At 50.0% G+C, this 18030-nt stretch overlaps 1 protein-coding gene across 1 annotated transcript; it reads left to right on the forward strand.

The window, feature by feature from the left end:
- Positions 1–221: 221 nt before the first annotated feature.
- Positions 222–16901, forward strand: KLF9 (KLF transcription factor 9). Its single transcript, XM_062018496.1, has 2 exons — positions 222–1028; positions 13202–16901. Exons 1-2 carry the CDS (start codon positions 560–562, stop codon positions 13432–13434), a joined length of 702 nt encoding a protein of 233 aa, XP_061874480.1. The 5' UTR covers positions 222–559; the 3' UTR covers positions 13435–16901.
- The last annotated feature ends 1129 nt before the right edge of the window (positions 16902–18030 follow it).

The following is an 18030-nucleotide window of genomic DNA, read 5'->3' on the forward strand; positions in this document are numbered from 1 at the left end:
CGGCCTGGGGAGGGAGCGCGGGGATTGGCGGGGCGGCCGCCCGGCGGACACACCCCCCCTAGAAAAGGGGCGCTGTGAGTGGCGGGGGGAGAAGGTAAACAGAGCCGGCCGGCCCTACCCGCTGACCAATCGCGGGGGCGGGAGGGGGCTCCGAACCTGACGTGATGGGACTCGGCGCGGCCGTCCCCGGGCAGGAGCACGCGGGCGGCGCGCGGCGCGGGGGGCGCGGCGGCGCGGCGGGCGGTCTCCTCTCCCCCGGCCCCCGCGCCGGACCCGCACCCGGCCCGGCTGAGCGGGCGACAGGCAACACTCCCCCTTGCCGACTGCGCGCTGCTCCTGGGGGGCGGCGGTGAAGGACCTGCCCGGCGCCCCGCTATTTATTTCTTTTTCTCGTCCCCCGCCCACCCCCCCACCCCCCCCCAAGTTCTCCGCCGCTCTTAACTCGCGCCGCAGAGACCCCGCGCCGCGGGCGGGCCATGGCTGGCGGCGGCGCGGCCGGCCCGGAGGGAGCGCGCTGAGGGCGCCCGGAGCCCCCTTGTCGTCGGGGCGCGGCCGAACCATGTCGGCCGTCGCCTACGTGGACTTCGTGGCGGCGCAGTGCCTGGTCTCCATCTCCAACCGCTCTGCCGTGCCCGAGGCGGCGCGGCTGAAGGTGCCGGACGAGGGCGAGGCGGCCCGGGAGCTGCGCGACCCCCGCGACGCCTGGAAGGACTACTGCGCCCTGCTGGCCATCGCCAAGAGCCTGCTGGAGCTGAACAAGTACCGGCCGCTGCCCGCCCCCTCCGTCTGCAGCGACAGCGTGGAGAGCCCCGACGAGGACGCGGGCTCCGACAGCGACGCGGCCACCGAGTCGGGCTCCAGTCCGCCCCGCACCCCGCCGCCGGGGCCGCCCCCCCGCCTGCGCGCCGCCGGGGCCGCCCCCAAGGGGAAGCTAGCGGCCGAGAAGCGGCACAAGTGCCCCTACAACGGCTGTGGCAAGGTCTACGGCAAGTCCTCCCACCTCAAGGCGCACTACCGTGTGCACACAGGTCAGCGGCGGCGGGAGGGAGAAGCGGGGAGGGGGGAGGAAGGAGGGTGGGAGGCAGCGAGCGCTTGTCCTCGGATGAACCCAGCCGGCGGCGCGCCCGACATCCCCGCGCGCCCCCGCTGCCCTGCCGTTTTTGCTTTGGGTTCTGGAAATTTGGGATTTTTCCTTTTTAATTTTTTTTTCCTTTCTCCTTCCCTCTCTCACCCCCACTTTTTCCCCTCACTTCCCGCCTCGTCGCTGTGCTGGACCGGCGCCCCGAGTCCGGCGGGAGCGGGCGGCCTCCCCGGGCGGGGCTGCGGCAGCGTCTCTCGCTGCGCCCTGCCCCCCGTCCCCTGGTCCGTTCCCCTCCCGTCCGTCCCCCACCGACAGCGCGGGGCCCGCGGGGGAGCGAAGAAAACTTGGCCAGTCTATGGATGCTCGGGGGGCGTCTGTGCCGGGGTACGCCTCGCCCACTCGGGGCCTCGGTGGAGAAATCGCCGGGGCGGCGAGGATCAGGTGTTCTGCCGGCGTAGGCGGGCGAGCGCCCGCAGCCGAGTTCAGCACGTACTCCCCGAACGGCCCCCGCAGGGCTGCGGCCCGTGCGCGACCTGCGTACCGCCGCCGCTCCGGCCGTCGGAACCGGCGCTCGGCCACACCGCCCTCGCAGAGCCGCCCAGGGGCGGTGCTGAGCGTCGGGGCCCTGGGTGCCCAGGAGCCGCCGTACAGGAGTGGGGCGCGGCGGCGGCGTGCCTCTGCAGCGGGGCGAGCTGTATCCCCCGCGTCCCGCCGACACAGCCCCCTCCCGTGAGCCACGGACCCAGCGGGCTAGAGGGGAACGCTGGAGACGCACATCGCGCCAAAACCGGTGTCAGTCCCGCGGTCTCCCTCTGGAGCAGACTACCGCCAGGCAGCCGGGTCAGTCTGCAAACCGGCCCCTCCGGCCGCTATGGTCGGGACAGCGGCACTCACCGGCTGTGTCGGCCCAGCCGAGGCGTGTTGCGCGGAGGCAAGGCTCCCCGGGCTTCCTGGCCCGCGCCCGGCCGCCCAGGAGGGTGTGGCAAGATGGAACCCAGGGGACGGAAAAATACCTGCGGCAGGGATCCGTACCTCCTGCGGCTGGGCCTGGGTGAAGCGCGACGGAGGCTGCAGTTGCACACTTTTCTATCTGTTCGGGGTGTTTTTTCGTCTGGTGGTTTGTTGTCTGGGTTTTTTTAAACCCTGTAGTGCAAGTAGCCGAATAAAAACCCTTATGTGTCAGAATTGCAGTTAGTGTCACGGTACAGTGGATTTAACGGCTGCTTAAAAATCCATCTAAATTAAAGGGTTGTGTGCAAATGTGGAAAGGAGCAGATCGAAGGGGGCCAGCACTGCCCGTGCTTATTTCACGTGCTTCACACCTGTTCTGTAGGTGGTGGTCCATTGCTGGACTTGTCTGTTGGTAAATGGGGAAATACAAATTTGCCACCTGAGGAACACACTACAAGGCGTTGCTGTAGCGTTTAATGCAGCCGTGGTGGGGCATGGCCACACCTGAGCTCCCATGAAGCTCATGCTGCTCTGGCTTGCTTGCGTGCCATGGTGTACGTGCACTGCAGAGGAGGGGACCTGGTGTTGGTTACCTACCTGTGCCCTGCTGGCAAGTCTGCTGGGTGCTCAGCTCGAGAGATGGGGGAAGGGCATGAGCAGGAGGATTACTGGCTGTGGCACAGCCGTGAGCTTAGACTGTTAAGACTGTCTCTATCAGCTGGGAAAGAGGATGGTCAGTCGTGACCCTGTACTGACCTTAGGAACAGTGCCAAGGATTGTTGTGTTATGTCTCAGAGACTGCAGCTCTGATGCTCTTTTGGAGGCTGAATGTAATGGACGCCTTGCCAAATGTTGGCTCCTAAGTGACAAAGAAAATGGGTTAGCATCATTTCCACACACTACCCCATGCTCAGATATCCACCATGGTATGGGAACTAAAATAGACATCAACTGGGATGGCATTCTGGGTGATGACATGTAAATTAATATACTGTACAACCCACACGGCTTGCTGTAAGCAGTAGTGTTATAATAAGTATCTTCTGAAGTGGCATGAGGTTTAGCATGTGCCACTGACTGGTGGGTGGCCTTAGCTCCAAGGATGAGGTGTCTGACTCTGATGCACTGGTGTATCGTCATGGTAGTTCGGTGTGATTGGAACCACTGCAGACATCCAGCAGTAATGAACTTCAGAGCTTCCTAGCGTGAACAGTTAATTGCAGGCAACTGAAATGCTAAACAGTACTGCTAATGTTAATTATTTTTATAGATGGCAGAACAATTCCTTAGCAACAGTAGGATTCAATGGGACCTCTGGAGTTGTTCATAACTGAGTATTGCAGAGCATTAATGCATCTCCTTTAGTACTTTTTTTCCTCCCACATAATTTATCTGTCATATATTTGAACCTCTTGAACTGTTTTCATCTACTTGCCGTTTTTCATCAGGCCACCAGCTGGGTTTCTTACTGCTGTGTAGTATTCAGTGCAGCCACCAATAGAAGCTTTCTGGTCTTAAATTTGTAATATTTAATCCTAATATCCCTTGGAAAATTTTAGGATTTCCCTCCACACCCATGAGCTTGCTTGTAGCCACAGCTTGCTTTATGCACAGATCCTAACTGAGAAGGCTGGAAAGCATCGGATACAGCTGTGTGCTCTGTGATGGTGAGAATATAAAAACCTGACAGACCACTTTTGGTAAGCTAATACAAAGCAAGAAATGAGACACCAAATAAAGACAGGAGGGCAGAAGACCAAAGACTTGATGTTCAGAGGTTAGAAGTCTGTGCTTCTTGTTTATGATTCTTTAAACTTGTAGGTTGAAAAGCATTTCGTGTTTCAGAGACTAAAACTACCTGTGTTATGGTTTGCTTGAAGTTTTGCCCTTTGATGATGACTCTAAGTCAATTTCCAGAAGACCTAAAGTAGCTGTCCATCAGAAACTGTCTTCTGTATTGATCTTAACAGAAAAAGGTCAGTGGATGGCACTGCGTGTCGTCCTTGTGCAGACTGCCCCCTTGCTTGTGCCACCAGTCCCACTGACCTCAGCCTGACGTAGCAGAGAAGGAGGAAGCCAAGGAAAGCTGAACTCTGCCCCTTCCCAGGGGGATGATCCTTTCATTCCTTGCCAGGCCCCTGGTGTCTCTGTGATATGATCAGGCTCTTCTAATGCTATGACGTATGTGTACCTACATTCAAAATGTATGTCGTGGCTTTGCTCCAGCCAGCAACTGGGCACCACGCAGCCACTCGCTCACACCTCCCCCTCCCTCCACTGGTGGGATGGGGAGGAGAACCAAAAACAAGTACAGCTCGTAGGCTGAGGTATGAACAATTTAATAAGTAAAATAATAAGAAAAGTTATTATAATAATAGTAATGAAAATGAGGATAACAAGACGGTGAAATAAAACCCAAGACAAACACATGCTGCCCAGTGCAGTTGCTCACCACCCAGTGACCGATGCCTGAGCAGCGATCCGCCCCTGTGCTCCAACTCCCCTCAGCTCATACAGCGGGCACAACATCCTGTGGTGTGGAACAGCCCTTTGGCTAGTTAGGCTCAGCTCTCCTGGCCGTGCTCCCTCCCAGCTCCTGGTGCACCTGCTTGCTGGCAGGGCATGGGAAACTGAACAGACTTTCACTTAAGATAAGCACTACTGAGCCACAACTGAAGCATCAATGTGTTACGACATTATTTGCACACTAAATCCAAAACACAGCCCTGTACCAGCTACTAGGGAGAAAAATAACTCTATCCTAGCCAAAACCAGCACAATGTATTAATCTGCGAAGGCCTAGGGATACAGTGACAAGCATATCACTGAAACTGACCTCTTGCCTCCCCTGCCCCTTCACTGCCATCCAAAAATAACTTGGAATTTATCATTTAGGCTCTGGTGTCTTGAGCAGAAAGAGCACTATAGATAAGGTTGTTCTGCATGAGGTTTTTCAAGGAGTATCTCTGAGGTGCATGGTACTTTGTGTAGGAGAGAAAAGATGGCTTTATCCCCAGTGGCTCATAGGCCAAAAGCTGTTTGTTGGGAAGGCAGGTGGAGGGATACAGCTTTACAAGGTGACCATACCTTAGATTTCTGCATCCCTTGTAGGATGGTATTATGGGAGTACAGAACACATAAGCCCGGCTCATGTTTGATGGTGGCAGGACGGATTACCAGTGGTATGTCTGCTTGGGAATCTTGAGCAGTGGGATGGCAGGAGTGAGTCTTACAGACCTTCCCTTCAGAGCACAGAAAAAGGCCCAGGCATGCTGTGAAGACCTGGCAGCAGTGCAGAAGTCAGGAGAAGGCCAGAGTCTCAGCTGACCAAGAAGGTGACACACAACAGCAGATGAGCAGAGAGTTACCTTGAAAATGCACAGACTTCTCTAAATAGATAGTTTTAGAGGTTTGATTATGGCCAGTAATGTGTAGTCATTATTAGCCTCGAAGACGCAGAGGCAGGCAGCAGCTTAACACAGAGGTATGTGCAGACCAGAGGGTCTCTAGGGAAAATAAAGGCGTATGAGAGTAAACAAGCAATCTCAGAAGAGAGCAAAGTGTGAGATACCAATAGGGAGAGAAACTGGCAGGAGAAGCAAACTTTTAAGGCATGTAGGTTTGCTGTAATGGCATGAATACAAACCAGTTAAAGGGCATGTGGTCACTGAGAGCTGATCCTTCTGGTCAGGGAAGAGAGACAGAAAAGGTACCATAAAGCTAGTTTGTAAGACACTTCCTCATGCAGGATCTGTACTTTACTTGTCTGGGGAGGCAAATCCCAAATGCTTCTCGATATGTGGTTCTGCAGATCAATGGGAAGTTCACATCTGCATTGGGTACCCTTAATCAAGAGGTTAGATGCACAAAAACAAAACAAGTGAAAAGTTCTTCCTCTTCTGCTGGGCTTTTCAGCTGTAGACCAGGTCCAAACAATACCCAGAGGTTTTTGCTACATCGGGCAGCTGTTGTGCCATTGAACTCTCCTGGCATATGGCTGTCACGGATGTTCCATAGCTGAGCTGCAGGCAGAGGTGTGGACCTGTAGGTTGGAAGTCTCCATGGCAAACCTGAGGAGCATTTCCAATAGAAATATAAGTGCCTGGTGCAGCAGTCTAGGTACCACGGCTTAGATCCAGCCCCCTCCTCCCTGATCTGTTTGGATTTGACTGTGCTGATTTGTTATGTCTGTTGTAGGTTCTTTAGCTGGATAGACCATACAGATGCTGATATGTTGACGACCCTCTGCTCTCTGGGAGGGTTTTTTGGGTATTTTGTGGAAGCATAATCTGAAATGTAACGTTTTAAGCCCCTCTTATCCAGCTCATGGGAGGTCACTTTGCCAGATCCTTTAGAAGAAGAACAAAGAACAGATAGTGGAGCCAGCAGGACACTTTTTGCTAAATTCAGACCTCCATCTGAAACACTCATTTCTCAAATTTGCAAATGTGCAAATTTCTGGAGTTCTAATGGGCCTGTTTCCAGGTCTCAGAGAAATACAGTCATGCTGACTGGAAGCCTTGCCAACTGAGTAAGGTAGGCAAAAATCCTGAAGATTAAGTTCAGTGTTGCCTGACTTGGCCCAGCTGTTTGGGTTTGCATCATTTAGGTTTTGCTGTGGGTATTCTGCTAAAGAATAAAAAACTTGAAGCAAATGGATCACAGTGGGAAAGCACTCCAGAATGGTTTGTATATCACTTGAGTCAATGTGAAGGTGTGCACATGTAGGCCGGACACAGTGAGCAGGCATAACCCGTAAAAGTGCAACTCCAGTTTCCTGAAAATGCAGTTTTACCAAGTTCCATCACGTTGTTGTGCTGTGGCATTGAAGATCGCAGGTGGGTGTCACCTGCTCTTGTTAGCTGCTGTGTCTCGCAGCCCCAGCTGGTAGGATCCCTGCAGGAACAATCGTTGCCCTTCGTCAATGTCTGTGCTGTTGTGCGCCAGGCTGCTCATGGCCCTGCACAGCTCCCATGTGAAGATGAAGCAGAGTCTGAAGTAGCAATGGCAAAACACACTTGGGATTCTGATTACTCATGTTAGTGCAGGTCACCGTCTACATTCCAGTCACAATAACTGCGAATAGCCTAAAAACACCCCGTAAGTGCCTTAAACTTGAGGGAAGAGTCTCTTGAAACACTGACTGATAAATTTGTAGCAGAATAACAAAAAACATACCACCGTCAGGAAGGCTTCTAAAGTTCCTCCTTCCCCTGCCAAAGCTGTCTCCCTTTAACTGAGTGTTTAATCATTCAGACAGGGCAGGAACTTAAACCCAGTGCTCTTCAATGCAAGGTGAGTGCCCTAGGCACTAGGCTAGGAGCTGGCCTCTAACCATTGGTTGGCCATTTGGTTGGTATTTAAATTGATGCGAAACTGAGGAAGTTCAAACGGAGGCAAGACAGGAAAGGAGAAGCAGTAAGAACTTTTCCCACACACAGGAGAGTGTACTGCTGGGGGCACTTCTCAGTCTTGAAAGTGTAGGTTTGACTCTCTGGTGAGCTTTGGAGAGGTCTCTTGTGTCCTAGGTAGCTTCCTCAACTGATAAATATATACGTATATTTTGGAGGCATGGTCCTCCAAAGAAAGCCTTTTGCAAGGCAGGCTAGGAGTGTTGTGATTAGCAGGGAAGCTCTAAGGAAATCCCATGCATCTGATGCTGTGTCAAATGGGGGCAAGTGCAAGATTCAGTCCCGCTGGGATTCAGACTGCCGGCAGCACAGCAGCAGTGGGTTTTAGCAGGTAGTTTTGCATCTGGTCTTTTGAAAGAGGCTCAAACACCTGCATGTGCATGCAGCTGTCAGTGATACCTTTGACAATGTCAGAGCAGTCTAAATACTTGCTGAAAGCAGCATTTTTAACACCTGAATTGTCTTGTGGTGTTTAGTCCTGAGTGTTGCCAGAGTAAACCTCTCCCTGCAACCCATCCATCCATTGCCTATCCCACAGGCAGCGTCCTTTGATCTCTTGCTGGACCAGATGGGCACAATTCAGGTGCTGCAGAAACCCTGATTCGGGCACACGGTTGCTAGCATCCTCAGTGCAGTTGATCTTGCTCTGTGCCTTTTCACACCAGCATCTGTGCCTTGTGGTTGCCACGTGTTCTATTGATCTGATTTTGGAGTACATCAGAAGAGGAAAAAGGCTGTTTGAAAAGCCTCTGGTCTCTCTGCTCTAAAATGGGCTCACAAGTGTCTGCAAGATTCATCTTCACAAGAATATCTGGCTTGCGAACACTCAGTCAAAGTCCAGTGTCCCACAGGAACTTGCTCATTCAGGGAGTGTGGGGCTGCAATGTGCCGGGGGTGGAAAGTCACCTGAGGCAGCAGCTACTCTGTGGGAAGCAAGATAGCTTGTCTTTCTTCTTATCTTTTGCAATGAGCTGGATGGTATCTTCCACCTAGAGAGCCTAATACTTCAGGAGGCACTGAGTCATTGCAAGAGTGGTGACTGAGTGGGATTGCAGGAAGGGAAGAAGAAAAAAAAACAAGAAATGTGATCATTGTCATCTCCAAGTCAAGGAGCGTGATTTAGGACCAGTTACTCCTGAGGTACCCAAGATTTATTTGAAAGCTTTGAGCTCCAGGGGCCACAGAGGTACGGGAGGATCTTGAAAGATGAAGGTGGGGGTTAGATTCTCTCACCTGAACTGTACAGAGCTGACTATACCTGTCCTGTTTTGCTAAGTAGTTTTGCTGCCTGCTGGTGGCAAGAGATTTTGCTGTTGAGGCTTTTCGTGTTTGTGTGCTTTCACTCTCCCTCTTTCCCATCCACCTCTTGGGGTTTGTGGCAGGAGGGCTGGGCCTGGGTGGCAGGCAGGTGGGGCAGGCAGGGTGGGCATCCCTGCAGCAGGAAGGAGGTCCTGGCCGGCTGTGCTGTGCCAGAGTGGGAGAGAGGCAGAGAGTGAGAGATGTGCACGGACACCACATCCCAAAAGACAAACCCAGAGCCGTTCTTCCTTTTCGACAGTTAAAATAGTTGCTGCTGTGAATACCAGGCAGCAGGGTCCTACCCTGTGCTTGGTGGTCTTATCTTTAATAACATAGGTCAGTCGAGGTTATCTAATTTGGTGTCCATTCATGCTGCTGTGTCCATTCATGCATGCTTCCTGCACAAGGCTACTGTATGGGAAAATTAGGAATGTCCCAGGGTAGGACAGTAACACCTTAGTAAGTTACTGTCTATCTAGAATAAAATGCAAATAGAATAAAATGAAATTTACCTGCCTCAGGTCATACAAAGCAGCTTGGATACAGAGTTTAAGAGAAAGAAAAAACTAACCATTTGTGCTAGAGAGTGGAAACAAGGAACAGGGAGAAAAGGTCAGGTGAAGCAAAGATCGAAAGGATCCACGATGGCCTTTACATCCACATGAGATTTAAAGCAAGCCAGGGCTGCAGAGGCAGGAGTTTATTAGGCTCGAGAGAATACCTGTGAAAAACCACCATTAGCTTGTGCTCAGCATAAACTATGTCTCCCACTACCTCCCTGGTGGCACACATGACAAAGAAACGGAGTTCTGCAGATGCACCTGTCCTATAATCTGTAAATCAGGTTTTTTTCACATATTACTTCAGTAAGCTGCCCTGGATATACGTTTTGTTTTGCTTTAAAAAAAAGGAAAAAAAAAAGAAAACAATTTTCATCTTGTCTCTCTTGTGTTCAGATCCTGTCACACAGTTTTAAGGTATCAGAACACCATAGACCATGGGCCATTCCTTCATCTCTTCATGGAAATCCCATCTGAGGCATATCTTAAAAGTATCGTACTGCCACCAAAGGAAATGGTGTATAATAACACCCTGCTTTGATGCTTCATTCTGCTCATTACAAGCTTGAGCATTACTACTCCCAAAACTGAGGGGAAAAAATAAAATCCTATGGGTACGATATTTCTTGCCTGAGATGTGCCACAGAAGTCCGTATCTACAGATGAAGGCAGCACTGGCTTGCCTTGCAGCTCTCTGAGAGACTGCCTGCCTGGCTGCCTGGGAGCTGCAAGACCTGTTAGCTCAATGGACTCTTCCACAAATGTCTCCACTGCTTTAAAAAAATAGTGTGTGAAATGCAACCAGCAGATATCGTGACTGACTTTGCTGAGTGGGTAATCATCACATGTCGTCAGGTGTCTCTGCCTTGCCCCAGAAGCCTCCTGGACACACGCACCACTGTTGCTCTGCACCTATTAAGTCGGTCATTGAAGCACCATCCCTTTCCACTGGTGTCATCAGTGTTACAGTTTTGCACTGGAGGGGAGCAGCTGATCTTCAAGGCTCGGAGACAACCCCTGAGGGCCTGGAAAAGCCTCTCTGCCTCGCTTTGTCTCTCTGCTCTGAGAAGTCTGCAGTTTAATGCATCCTGGTGCTAGGGATTATGCCTGGCCTACTTTTGTATACGTGCTTCTAAAGTGGCCGTGGCAGCCTCTGTGGGCTCATATTGCTGAGGTAGGGGAGCCATTCTCTGCCAGCGTGTGCCTGAGCAGCGATTGCTAGCAGGCGCTCTTGTGAGTCTGAGGGAGTGTGGCTGGCTGTCTCTGCTGCGGCTGCTGTCCTAGTACATGGCAGCTCTCCCGTCAGAATTATGGCATGCCAACCTCAGGGCTGGCACACAAGGGGTCCTGAGCAAGCCCTGCCTTTCTCCAAAGCTTTGTGCTCCTGCTGTGTAACCCAAAAGTGCCTCTTTTTGGCCTGTGAAATAGATGTGCAGGCTAGCGATGGTAGAGATCACGCTACTCCCCTCACCTTTCAGAGGGAATTCCAGTCACTGGGCTCCATTTTGTCTTCCCATCTGCAATTCTGGGGACAGGGGCGAGGGAAGCCCAGTTATTGAGGGCTACATGTGGCCAGATTCAAACCACTGCTTTTAGGCACCCAAGTTGGATACTACCGTGCCTAAAATGTAGATGCTGCAAGATCCTTGTTATCTAGCCCAGGCACCTGATTTTCCTGCAGTGCATTTAGGCCCCTCAGCAGGCCAAAGAGCTGTCCTGGGGTAAATGGTTAAAAATATGGCTTCTGGGGATGGGGCAGGATGCCTGAACGGCTCCCACTGCTCTGGGGTGTGAGTGCCTGACACAGAGGCATATCCTAGATGCCTCCGTGCACGCAAGATGTATAGCACCTCTCCCACGTTCCTGGGGGAAGCTTAGAAAGCTGTGCTGCACCTCCCACTGCCGCCTGCTTCCAGGAGCTGTGACAGAAACCGTGAGATAGCAAAAGAGCAGCACAAGTGAAACGCCTGCCTCAGATGCCAAGGGCAGGCGCTGGGCAGGGCAAACTCAGGAGGGGATGGTGGATGTTGATGCAAGCGCTCCGTACAGCTCCTGGTGCTGCTTGGGCCTGCCTGTAGCTGCGATCACGGCCTTTGTGCACGTGTTCCTACATACCATTCTAATTAATTTCTTCTATATGGACAGTGGTTGATTTTGAAAGGCTTCCAACCATGTCTGAAAACAGCAGAGAGCCAAGAAACCTGTTTATTAAGAAACAAAACATCCCTGGGTCAGAATGTCTGGCAACTGTGCCTCCACTGGGCTCAGGCACCAAACTGGCTTGTCTCCCGCTGCACCATTCTCCCCTGACCGAGGGAGGACCAGCATTGCTGCAAGGTGAGGGAAGGAGGAAAGCCAGCACAGGAGGAGCACGCTCGCCACTGCTCTGCTGCAGTTGGCCTGGGATGGAGCAGCTGCCTGCAGCAAATAACGCATCGTCAAGGGCCTAGGCTGTGGAAAAGGCTGCAGAGTTGGAGAGGCTTGCTAGGGCTCTTGGAACCTGTGCTGCAGCCACATCTCAGACTACCTAGTCCATCCCCATCCTTCTCAGCCTGCTGGGTGCCATTGTTAACTCCCTACAGCTCTCCCACACATTCTGCTGCTTCTTGTCCTCCCAGCACCTCCCAGGCTGTTTGTTCAAGCCTTTAGCCTTTTGTCACTGCTGTTGTGTCTGGGGAGGACTCCAAGGCACACTTTCTGGTAAATGACACATTTTTTTTTTGTTTGCTTTGTTTTGTTTTGCAATCTGTAAATGTAAAGTGAGCTCACCTGTGGTGCCAAACTTCATAGTACCAAGAAGTTATAGAGTTCTTGAGTTTCCTTCCAACTCTTCCAAGCTGGAAAACTCCTAGGGTACTTTTTATATTTCATGGTTGACTATAAATAGCTGTCACATAGCTGCCATTTATATTCTCTTCTGGAGACTTCTTAAGGAAAGGAATTAAGTCATCAAACTGCAGCAGTGCATGATGTCTGTAAGTGAAAGCTTTCACATGAACTTAAAAACACCTTTGATTTCTGTCTGTGCCGTAGACTAGGGTCAGCCTTGTCAGTAAGGAGGCACTGGGTCTGTGCCCCTTGGGCAGAGCCCGTGCAGCTCTAGAGGTGAACTGTGGGGATGCAGTGAGTGTTGTTGAGTCACCACACCCTTGTTTTCCAAAGCCAAAGTGTGGTGCAGTTAAGGTGTTTGGTTTGATTCTTCGCCATCTAGCAAGGATTTAAACCAATGGAGCTGTGAATAATGAAGTACTTTTCCTGTCCTGAGATCAGCCATCTAAGAGACTGAGGGGAGACCTGTGCTTTCTGCAGCAGCTTGGACTTCTGGGGAACGAGAGGAGAGGTCGGGACACAGGAGTCCTCTCTGCAGCCACACAGTGGTTTTGCTGTAGGTGCTTGCAGCCCTGAGGCTGCACTGCTGCCCCTAGTCCCTCCCCAGGACTGGGACCGCTTGTGATAGATGAAAGATATTTTTTATCTTTCTTTTTTTTCTTGCTTCTTTTCTAACGGTTGCAAATTATTCTGTTCAGCAGGATGGTAGTGTCAGAGGAATAATACTGACGCTCATTTCCCAAACTGCCGTAGCACACCCAACATGAGAAACGTACAGGCACAGGCAGAGCTCATCTGTTGTTTTGACAGCCTTTGGGGTCATGTAAGGTTCCGCACCGGAGCGCGAGTTTCATGCAGTTGGAGGGGGTTTTGGCTTCTGCTGGAGGTGAGACTGAAACCTGATGAAGCGAGTCATCAACAACTCCACAGACGCTGGCACCACAGCAGGAAACAAAAGCAGCCTTTTTCCCCTCGGTAGCATGTTCCCTGGCTGCTCAGCAAAGCTGGTACGTGCTGGCCTGCATTACCCCCACCCCTCAAAATCTCTTGTTGTCCTTTCCTCCCTGCAGGCGAGCGACCGTTCCCCTGCACGTGGCCCGACTGCCTTAAAAAGTTCTCCCGTTCTGACGAGCTCACGCGGCACTACCGAACCCACACCGGTGAGAAACAGTTTCGGTGCCCCCTGTGTGAGAAGCGGTTCATGCGGAGCGACCACCTGACCAAGCACGCCCGCCGCCACACTGAGTTTCACCCCAGCATGATCAAGCGATCCAAAAAGTCCAGCCCCAGCAGCTCCTTGTAAGGCAGGGGGCTGTGCCAGAGAGGGAGGGCAGCAGGGCTGCGGGGAGGTGAGCTGTGGCCAGGACATGGTGGTGGTGGCAGCACGAGCATCCACTGCACTGCTGGTCGTCCTCGCTGTCCGAAAGCACACGCAGCCGATGTTCAAAACACACACAAACAGGTGCTCCGTGCCCCCCACCTCCTCGTCTCCGAGCTGGGAACAGCAGTCTGGAGCGGGTGGACTAAGTGGTGAGAAGAAGGAACGGGGATATCCGGCGAATATAAAGCGTCAGTGCTAATGTACATACGTCTGACTGGATGGTCTGGCCTGTGCCACCGCAGTAGTGTGACCCCAAGGTCTTTGTAATTGCTATGTCATGAACATGTTTTGTTGAACAGTGTAAAACGCTGCTTGTATTTAGAGTTTGTTGAGTAAAACCACTTTCCGAGTCACATAGAGAGCTCTCAGATAAAAACTCCATAGCACATTGTAGAAGTGGGTTTACTTCTGTTGCAGAACGATCCTGCATTCAAAGAGACTGTCAAGAGAAACATTGCATTGTGTTACTGATAGCATCTGATTGATATACCGAGATAAGTTGAATTTATAGTGAAGAAGGCCCTGTAAAGTAAATGGGCCTTTTTAATTTTTTCTTTATATTAACTATACTTTTGAATATAAGCTGCACTTTTCCAGGAAAAACACAGATAATTCAAGAAGATACTTAAGGCAAAAAAACCCCAAACAAACAAACCAAAACCACAACAAAACCCCCACAGCAACTCAGTTGATTTCTGACCCTACGTGTATTTAGCTCTGTTATTTGCTTACCTGGAAGAACATAAGTCAGCCGAGATAGTGTTGGTGGGGGCATGGGAGCAGAACCGTACGCCCCCTAGTTGATTCTATACTTTTAATTTGTCAATAAATACAGTACTGTACTATAGAAATGTCACTAACAGTGCTTTATTCTGCTGTGTTTTGTTTGAATGGATGCATAACAGCAGCTACCATCCTTCTTATAAACCGCTGCTGCTTTCTTAAAGGCTTTTTCTCTTCCTACACTTGCCTTAAAGATTTATTCCCTTCATACCGTTGCCTGGCTCCCGCAGGAGTTGCGTGTACTTACGTATGGAGAGAGTAGACCTTTCCTTAAGAGCACTCTGCTAATGGAAACGGCTGACAGTATTGTACGGGGCGAGTCAGAAGGGCTCCTGCATCTGTTGGTCACTGTTTCTGCAGAGTATGGGGAAAAATCATGAGTTAATGGGAAATAACAGCACAGAAGGTGTGTTGTTAGCTCCTTACAACAAAAGTTTCTCCTAGTACTTTTGCATTGTACCACGGCATGGCACGTCAAACGCTGGTAAAAGCAATATTACTTTGATTCTAAAGCTCTTTTCTTTTGCTCTTTAAGGGGAGCAAAAGGTGGTCAAAGGGAAACTTCAAGTCATGGTCATTTGCTGGGTATTTCTTTCCTTATTTTTTTATGTTAAAAAGCATGAACTGTAACAGATTACCAGTGGTGGGATTTGGTGTTTTGGTGGGGTTTTTTTCCCCTCCACAGCTGCATAAAGTGGGGAAAATTCTGTTTACACTTTTTTTTTTTCCAGAAACGTTCTTCTCCTGGTTGGTTTTTACCCCTTCCTCCCAAAGAGGAAGGGGAGGTGCAGCCCTACTATAGAGGCTTAGGGCCAAATTCATCTTGTGAGTGACCACACTGAAACCCAAAGTGTTTCCACTGCAGATGAATTTAGGTAATCTTGTAAAATGCTGTACATAAAAAAAAGAAACCTTGCTAGTACACCTGCGATTACAGTATCTTATTGTTTTACCTGAGAAAAAGCTTGCTTCCTAGAGATTAACATTTAAAAAAAAATTAACTCAGAGAGTAGAGTGTTTTCTTCTACAGTTGCATAAGGCTTTCAGCATTAGAAATCTGTTTGCATATAGTGTTTTTACCTGTGTAGTTCATGATAAATTCCGTCTATGTGAAGAGAACTGCTTTTAAGGCATTGGGGATATTGAGCAGTCTGTGGAACTAAAAAGGGATGTGTTTTCTTCAGTGAAGACATCAGGAAACCAAGCACACTTTCTACCTCTGTTTCAGCTTTTTGAAACATTTGTTTTAGAAACCAAACCTTCATTTCTGGTGTCCAAATCGAGTTGTAGGGACATACGTTCTTCCTAATAAACATAGGTAGCCTCGAGTATTTCTCGACCTAGAAATACAGCAAGTGTCCTGCTTACCAGTACTGTCAATGCTGCCTTGTGGAGTGGGGTCAGGGCCACGTGCAGGCTGGTGGGATCCAGAGGCGTGTGCACGCTCGTCATCCTTCTCCTCCTCCTCCATGGATTTCACCACGTGGGATTTCAAGCCCTTCCTGCGGCCCGGGTTGTTGCCATTTTGTGGGACAAATGCAGCACTTGGCAGACGAGAGGCCTGATCCTGTGAAGCATGAGGCACCCTCAGCACCAACCGCGGCGCAAAGCCACAGCTGATAAGCGAGCTCCCGAGGCAGCACGGAGACAGCCCGCTCACTTAGCTACCAGGATTAACCGACATGTGGAAGTAAATGGCCAGGTTTGTGGTTTCCACCTCGCGTATCTGGGGTAGGGTGCGCGTGTAACAAGACGCCGTTGTTCCTGCAACATCTGACAGAACCAGCAGGCAGGGGGCACCTGGGGACACTGTGGGACGTACAGGCGTGTGTCGCCGTGGTGTGTGTGACAACGGGATCCTGCTTCTGAAAGAAACCTTCCTAAGCGGTGTAACCCATTTGGTGTAACGTGCTGTATGTCAGCGTTGGACAGACGGGATTGACAACATTCATTAACCACTAACAGAATATATTGGGGATAATCAAGCCGAGAGATTTTCGTTTTATTGTTTATTGTTTGTTTGGGGTTTCGGTGTTTTTATTTTAGTAAAAGCAAACAGTGGCTCTGACGCGTAAAACAAACTGCAGGTTAGTTCTTTGCATCTTGGAAGTTGGGTTTTGAAGAGTGTTGCAAGTGTTGGAAAAGAAAAGGCAAATCAGATTCTCTTAATACCTACATACTTGTACTATTTTGGAGATACGTAAGAGTGCTGAGGTTAGGACAGCTCCTTTTCTCGGTTAAGAAAGCTCATTGCTGTAGAGAAGTCACGGCTTTAAAGGTATAGCTGTACAACATAACTCCTTTTCTGAATGCTTTGTCACAACCTGTATGGCAGATCTCATTTTCAGTTTGCAGATGGACTTAGCCCAGCATCCACCAGACTGGACACACACTTCAAAATGCTGTTTAACAGACTAGTGATCTGTAACACTGTAAAAGACCAACTTCCAGCAGTTTAATGGGTTTTATTTTTGTACAGTATTCGTATCGTTTATAAGTTATTTTGCTGTCCTGTTTTGTAAATCACATGAAATTGTTAAAAAAAGAAAAGAAAAAAAAAAGTAGGCGTAGATGTTTTTGTACATATGTACATATATATTGTTGAAATAAAGAGGAAAAGAATAAAAAAACACCCTGTGTTGTTTTGGATGATTGTAGTCAAGCAGTCTGATACTGCCAGACACGGTGAAACCCGTGAGCTGGGTGGTCTACGAACCAGCTCCAAAGGCCTGGCTCTTGCTATTCAGCATTTAGCTGAGAGGAGTCTTGCTTCTCCGCTTTGCTCAGGTCTTTTCCCAGTACTGCCTCTGCCGCTACTGCAGGAATACAGAGATGCAGGCACAGCCCATGGTGGGGGAAGGACCCACTGTGCAACACGCTCCAGCTCCCAGGAAGCCTGTCCACCATTTTGAAGTTCCTACAGGTTTAACGGTTTTTTACTGGCTTGTGGCCTCCAGTAGACAGCCAGCAAACGTGCCTTTGCTTTTCATATCAAAATCCATCTGTCCCTGCTTCAGCGTTGTCTGTTGCCTCTTGGGCCACATGACACCAAACAAAGCAACACCTGGATGTCTGCACAGCTGAACACAAGGTACCAAGGAAACAGAGTGTGTATACCACAGGGCTAGGAGAATCAGAGAGTAGGAGAATCACAAGATCCAAGAAACGGATGGAATTCAGAACGCAGGGAGAAAGAAACTAAAGAGCAAAGACAACATCAGAGCTTTCCTGACATCGTGCTAAAAAGGTGCACAGGAAAGTCTTGGGCTTCCCAAATAGCATTTTCTTCCTCTTCTAACAGGCAAAGCAGAAAGACAGGAGGAGCAGTTCCAGGAGACACAGGTGTAAGTTACATCAGAGCTCCTAGGACAAGCCACACAGCATGTTTTGGCGCCTTCTGCTGTTAAAACCACTGCTTTAGTGGCCTTAAATAGTCTTTCCATGCAGAATAGTCACTTAAGAGCCTATGAAAAGCCATACATAACTGCTCTCTCAAAATAAAAAAACCCGAAACAAAACAAGGCCAGGGAAAACCACAGTTGTGTTATTAGTCTGTAAAATGCTGGTGGTAAATCACTGCCTCGATGTTACTGGATTACAGAAAGAGAATCCAGGCCTTACCTAGAAGCTAAACTACATTCAGCTCATATGTCCAATGAACCATTTTTCTCAGGGGTATCATTTCTTAACAGAAATATTTCAAGAAGGACAGCCTTTCTGTAAACTTCTTCAACC

Source organism: Colius striatus, chromosome Z (assembly GCF_028858725.1).
Source record: "Colius striatus isolate bColStr4 chromosome Z, bColStr4.1.hap1, whole genome shotgun sequence".
NCBI classification, from domain to species: Eukaryota; Metazoa; Chordata; class Aves; order Coliiformes; family Coliidae; genus Colius; species Colius striatus.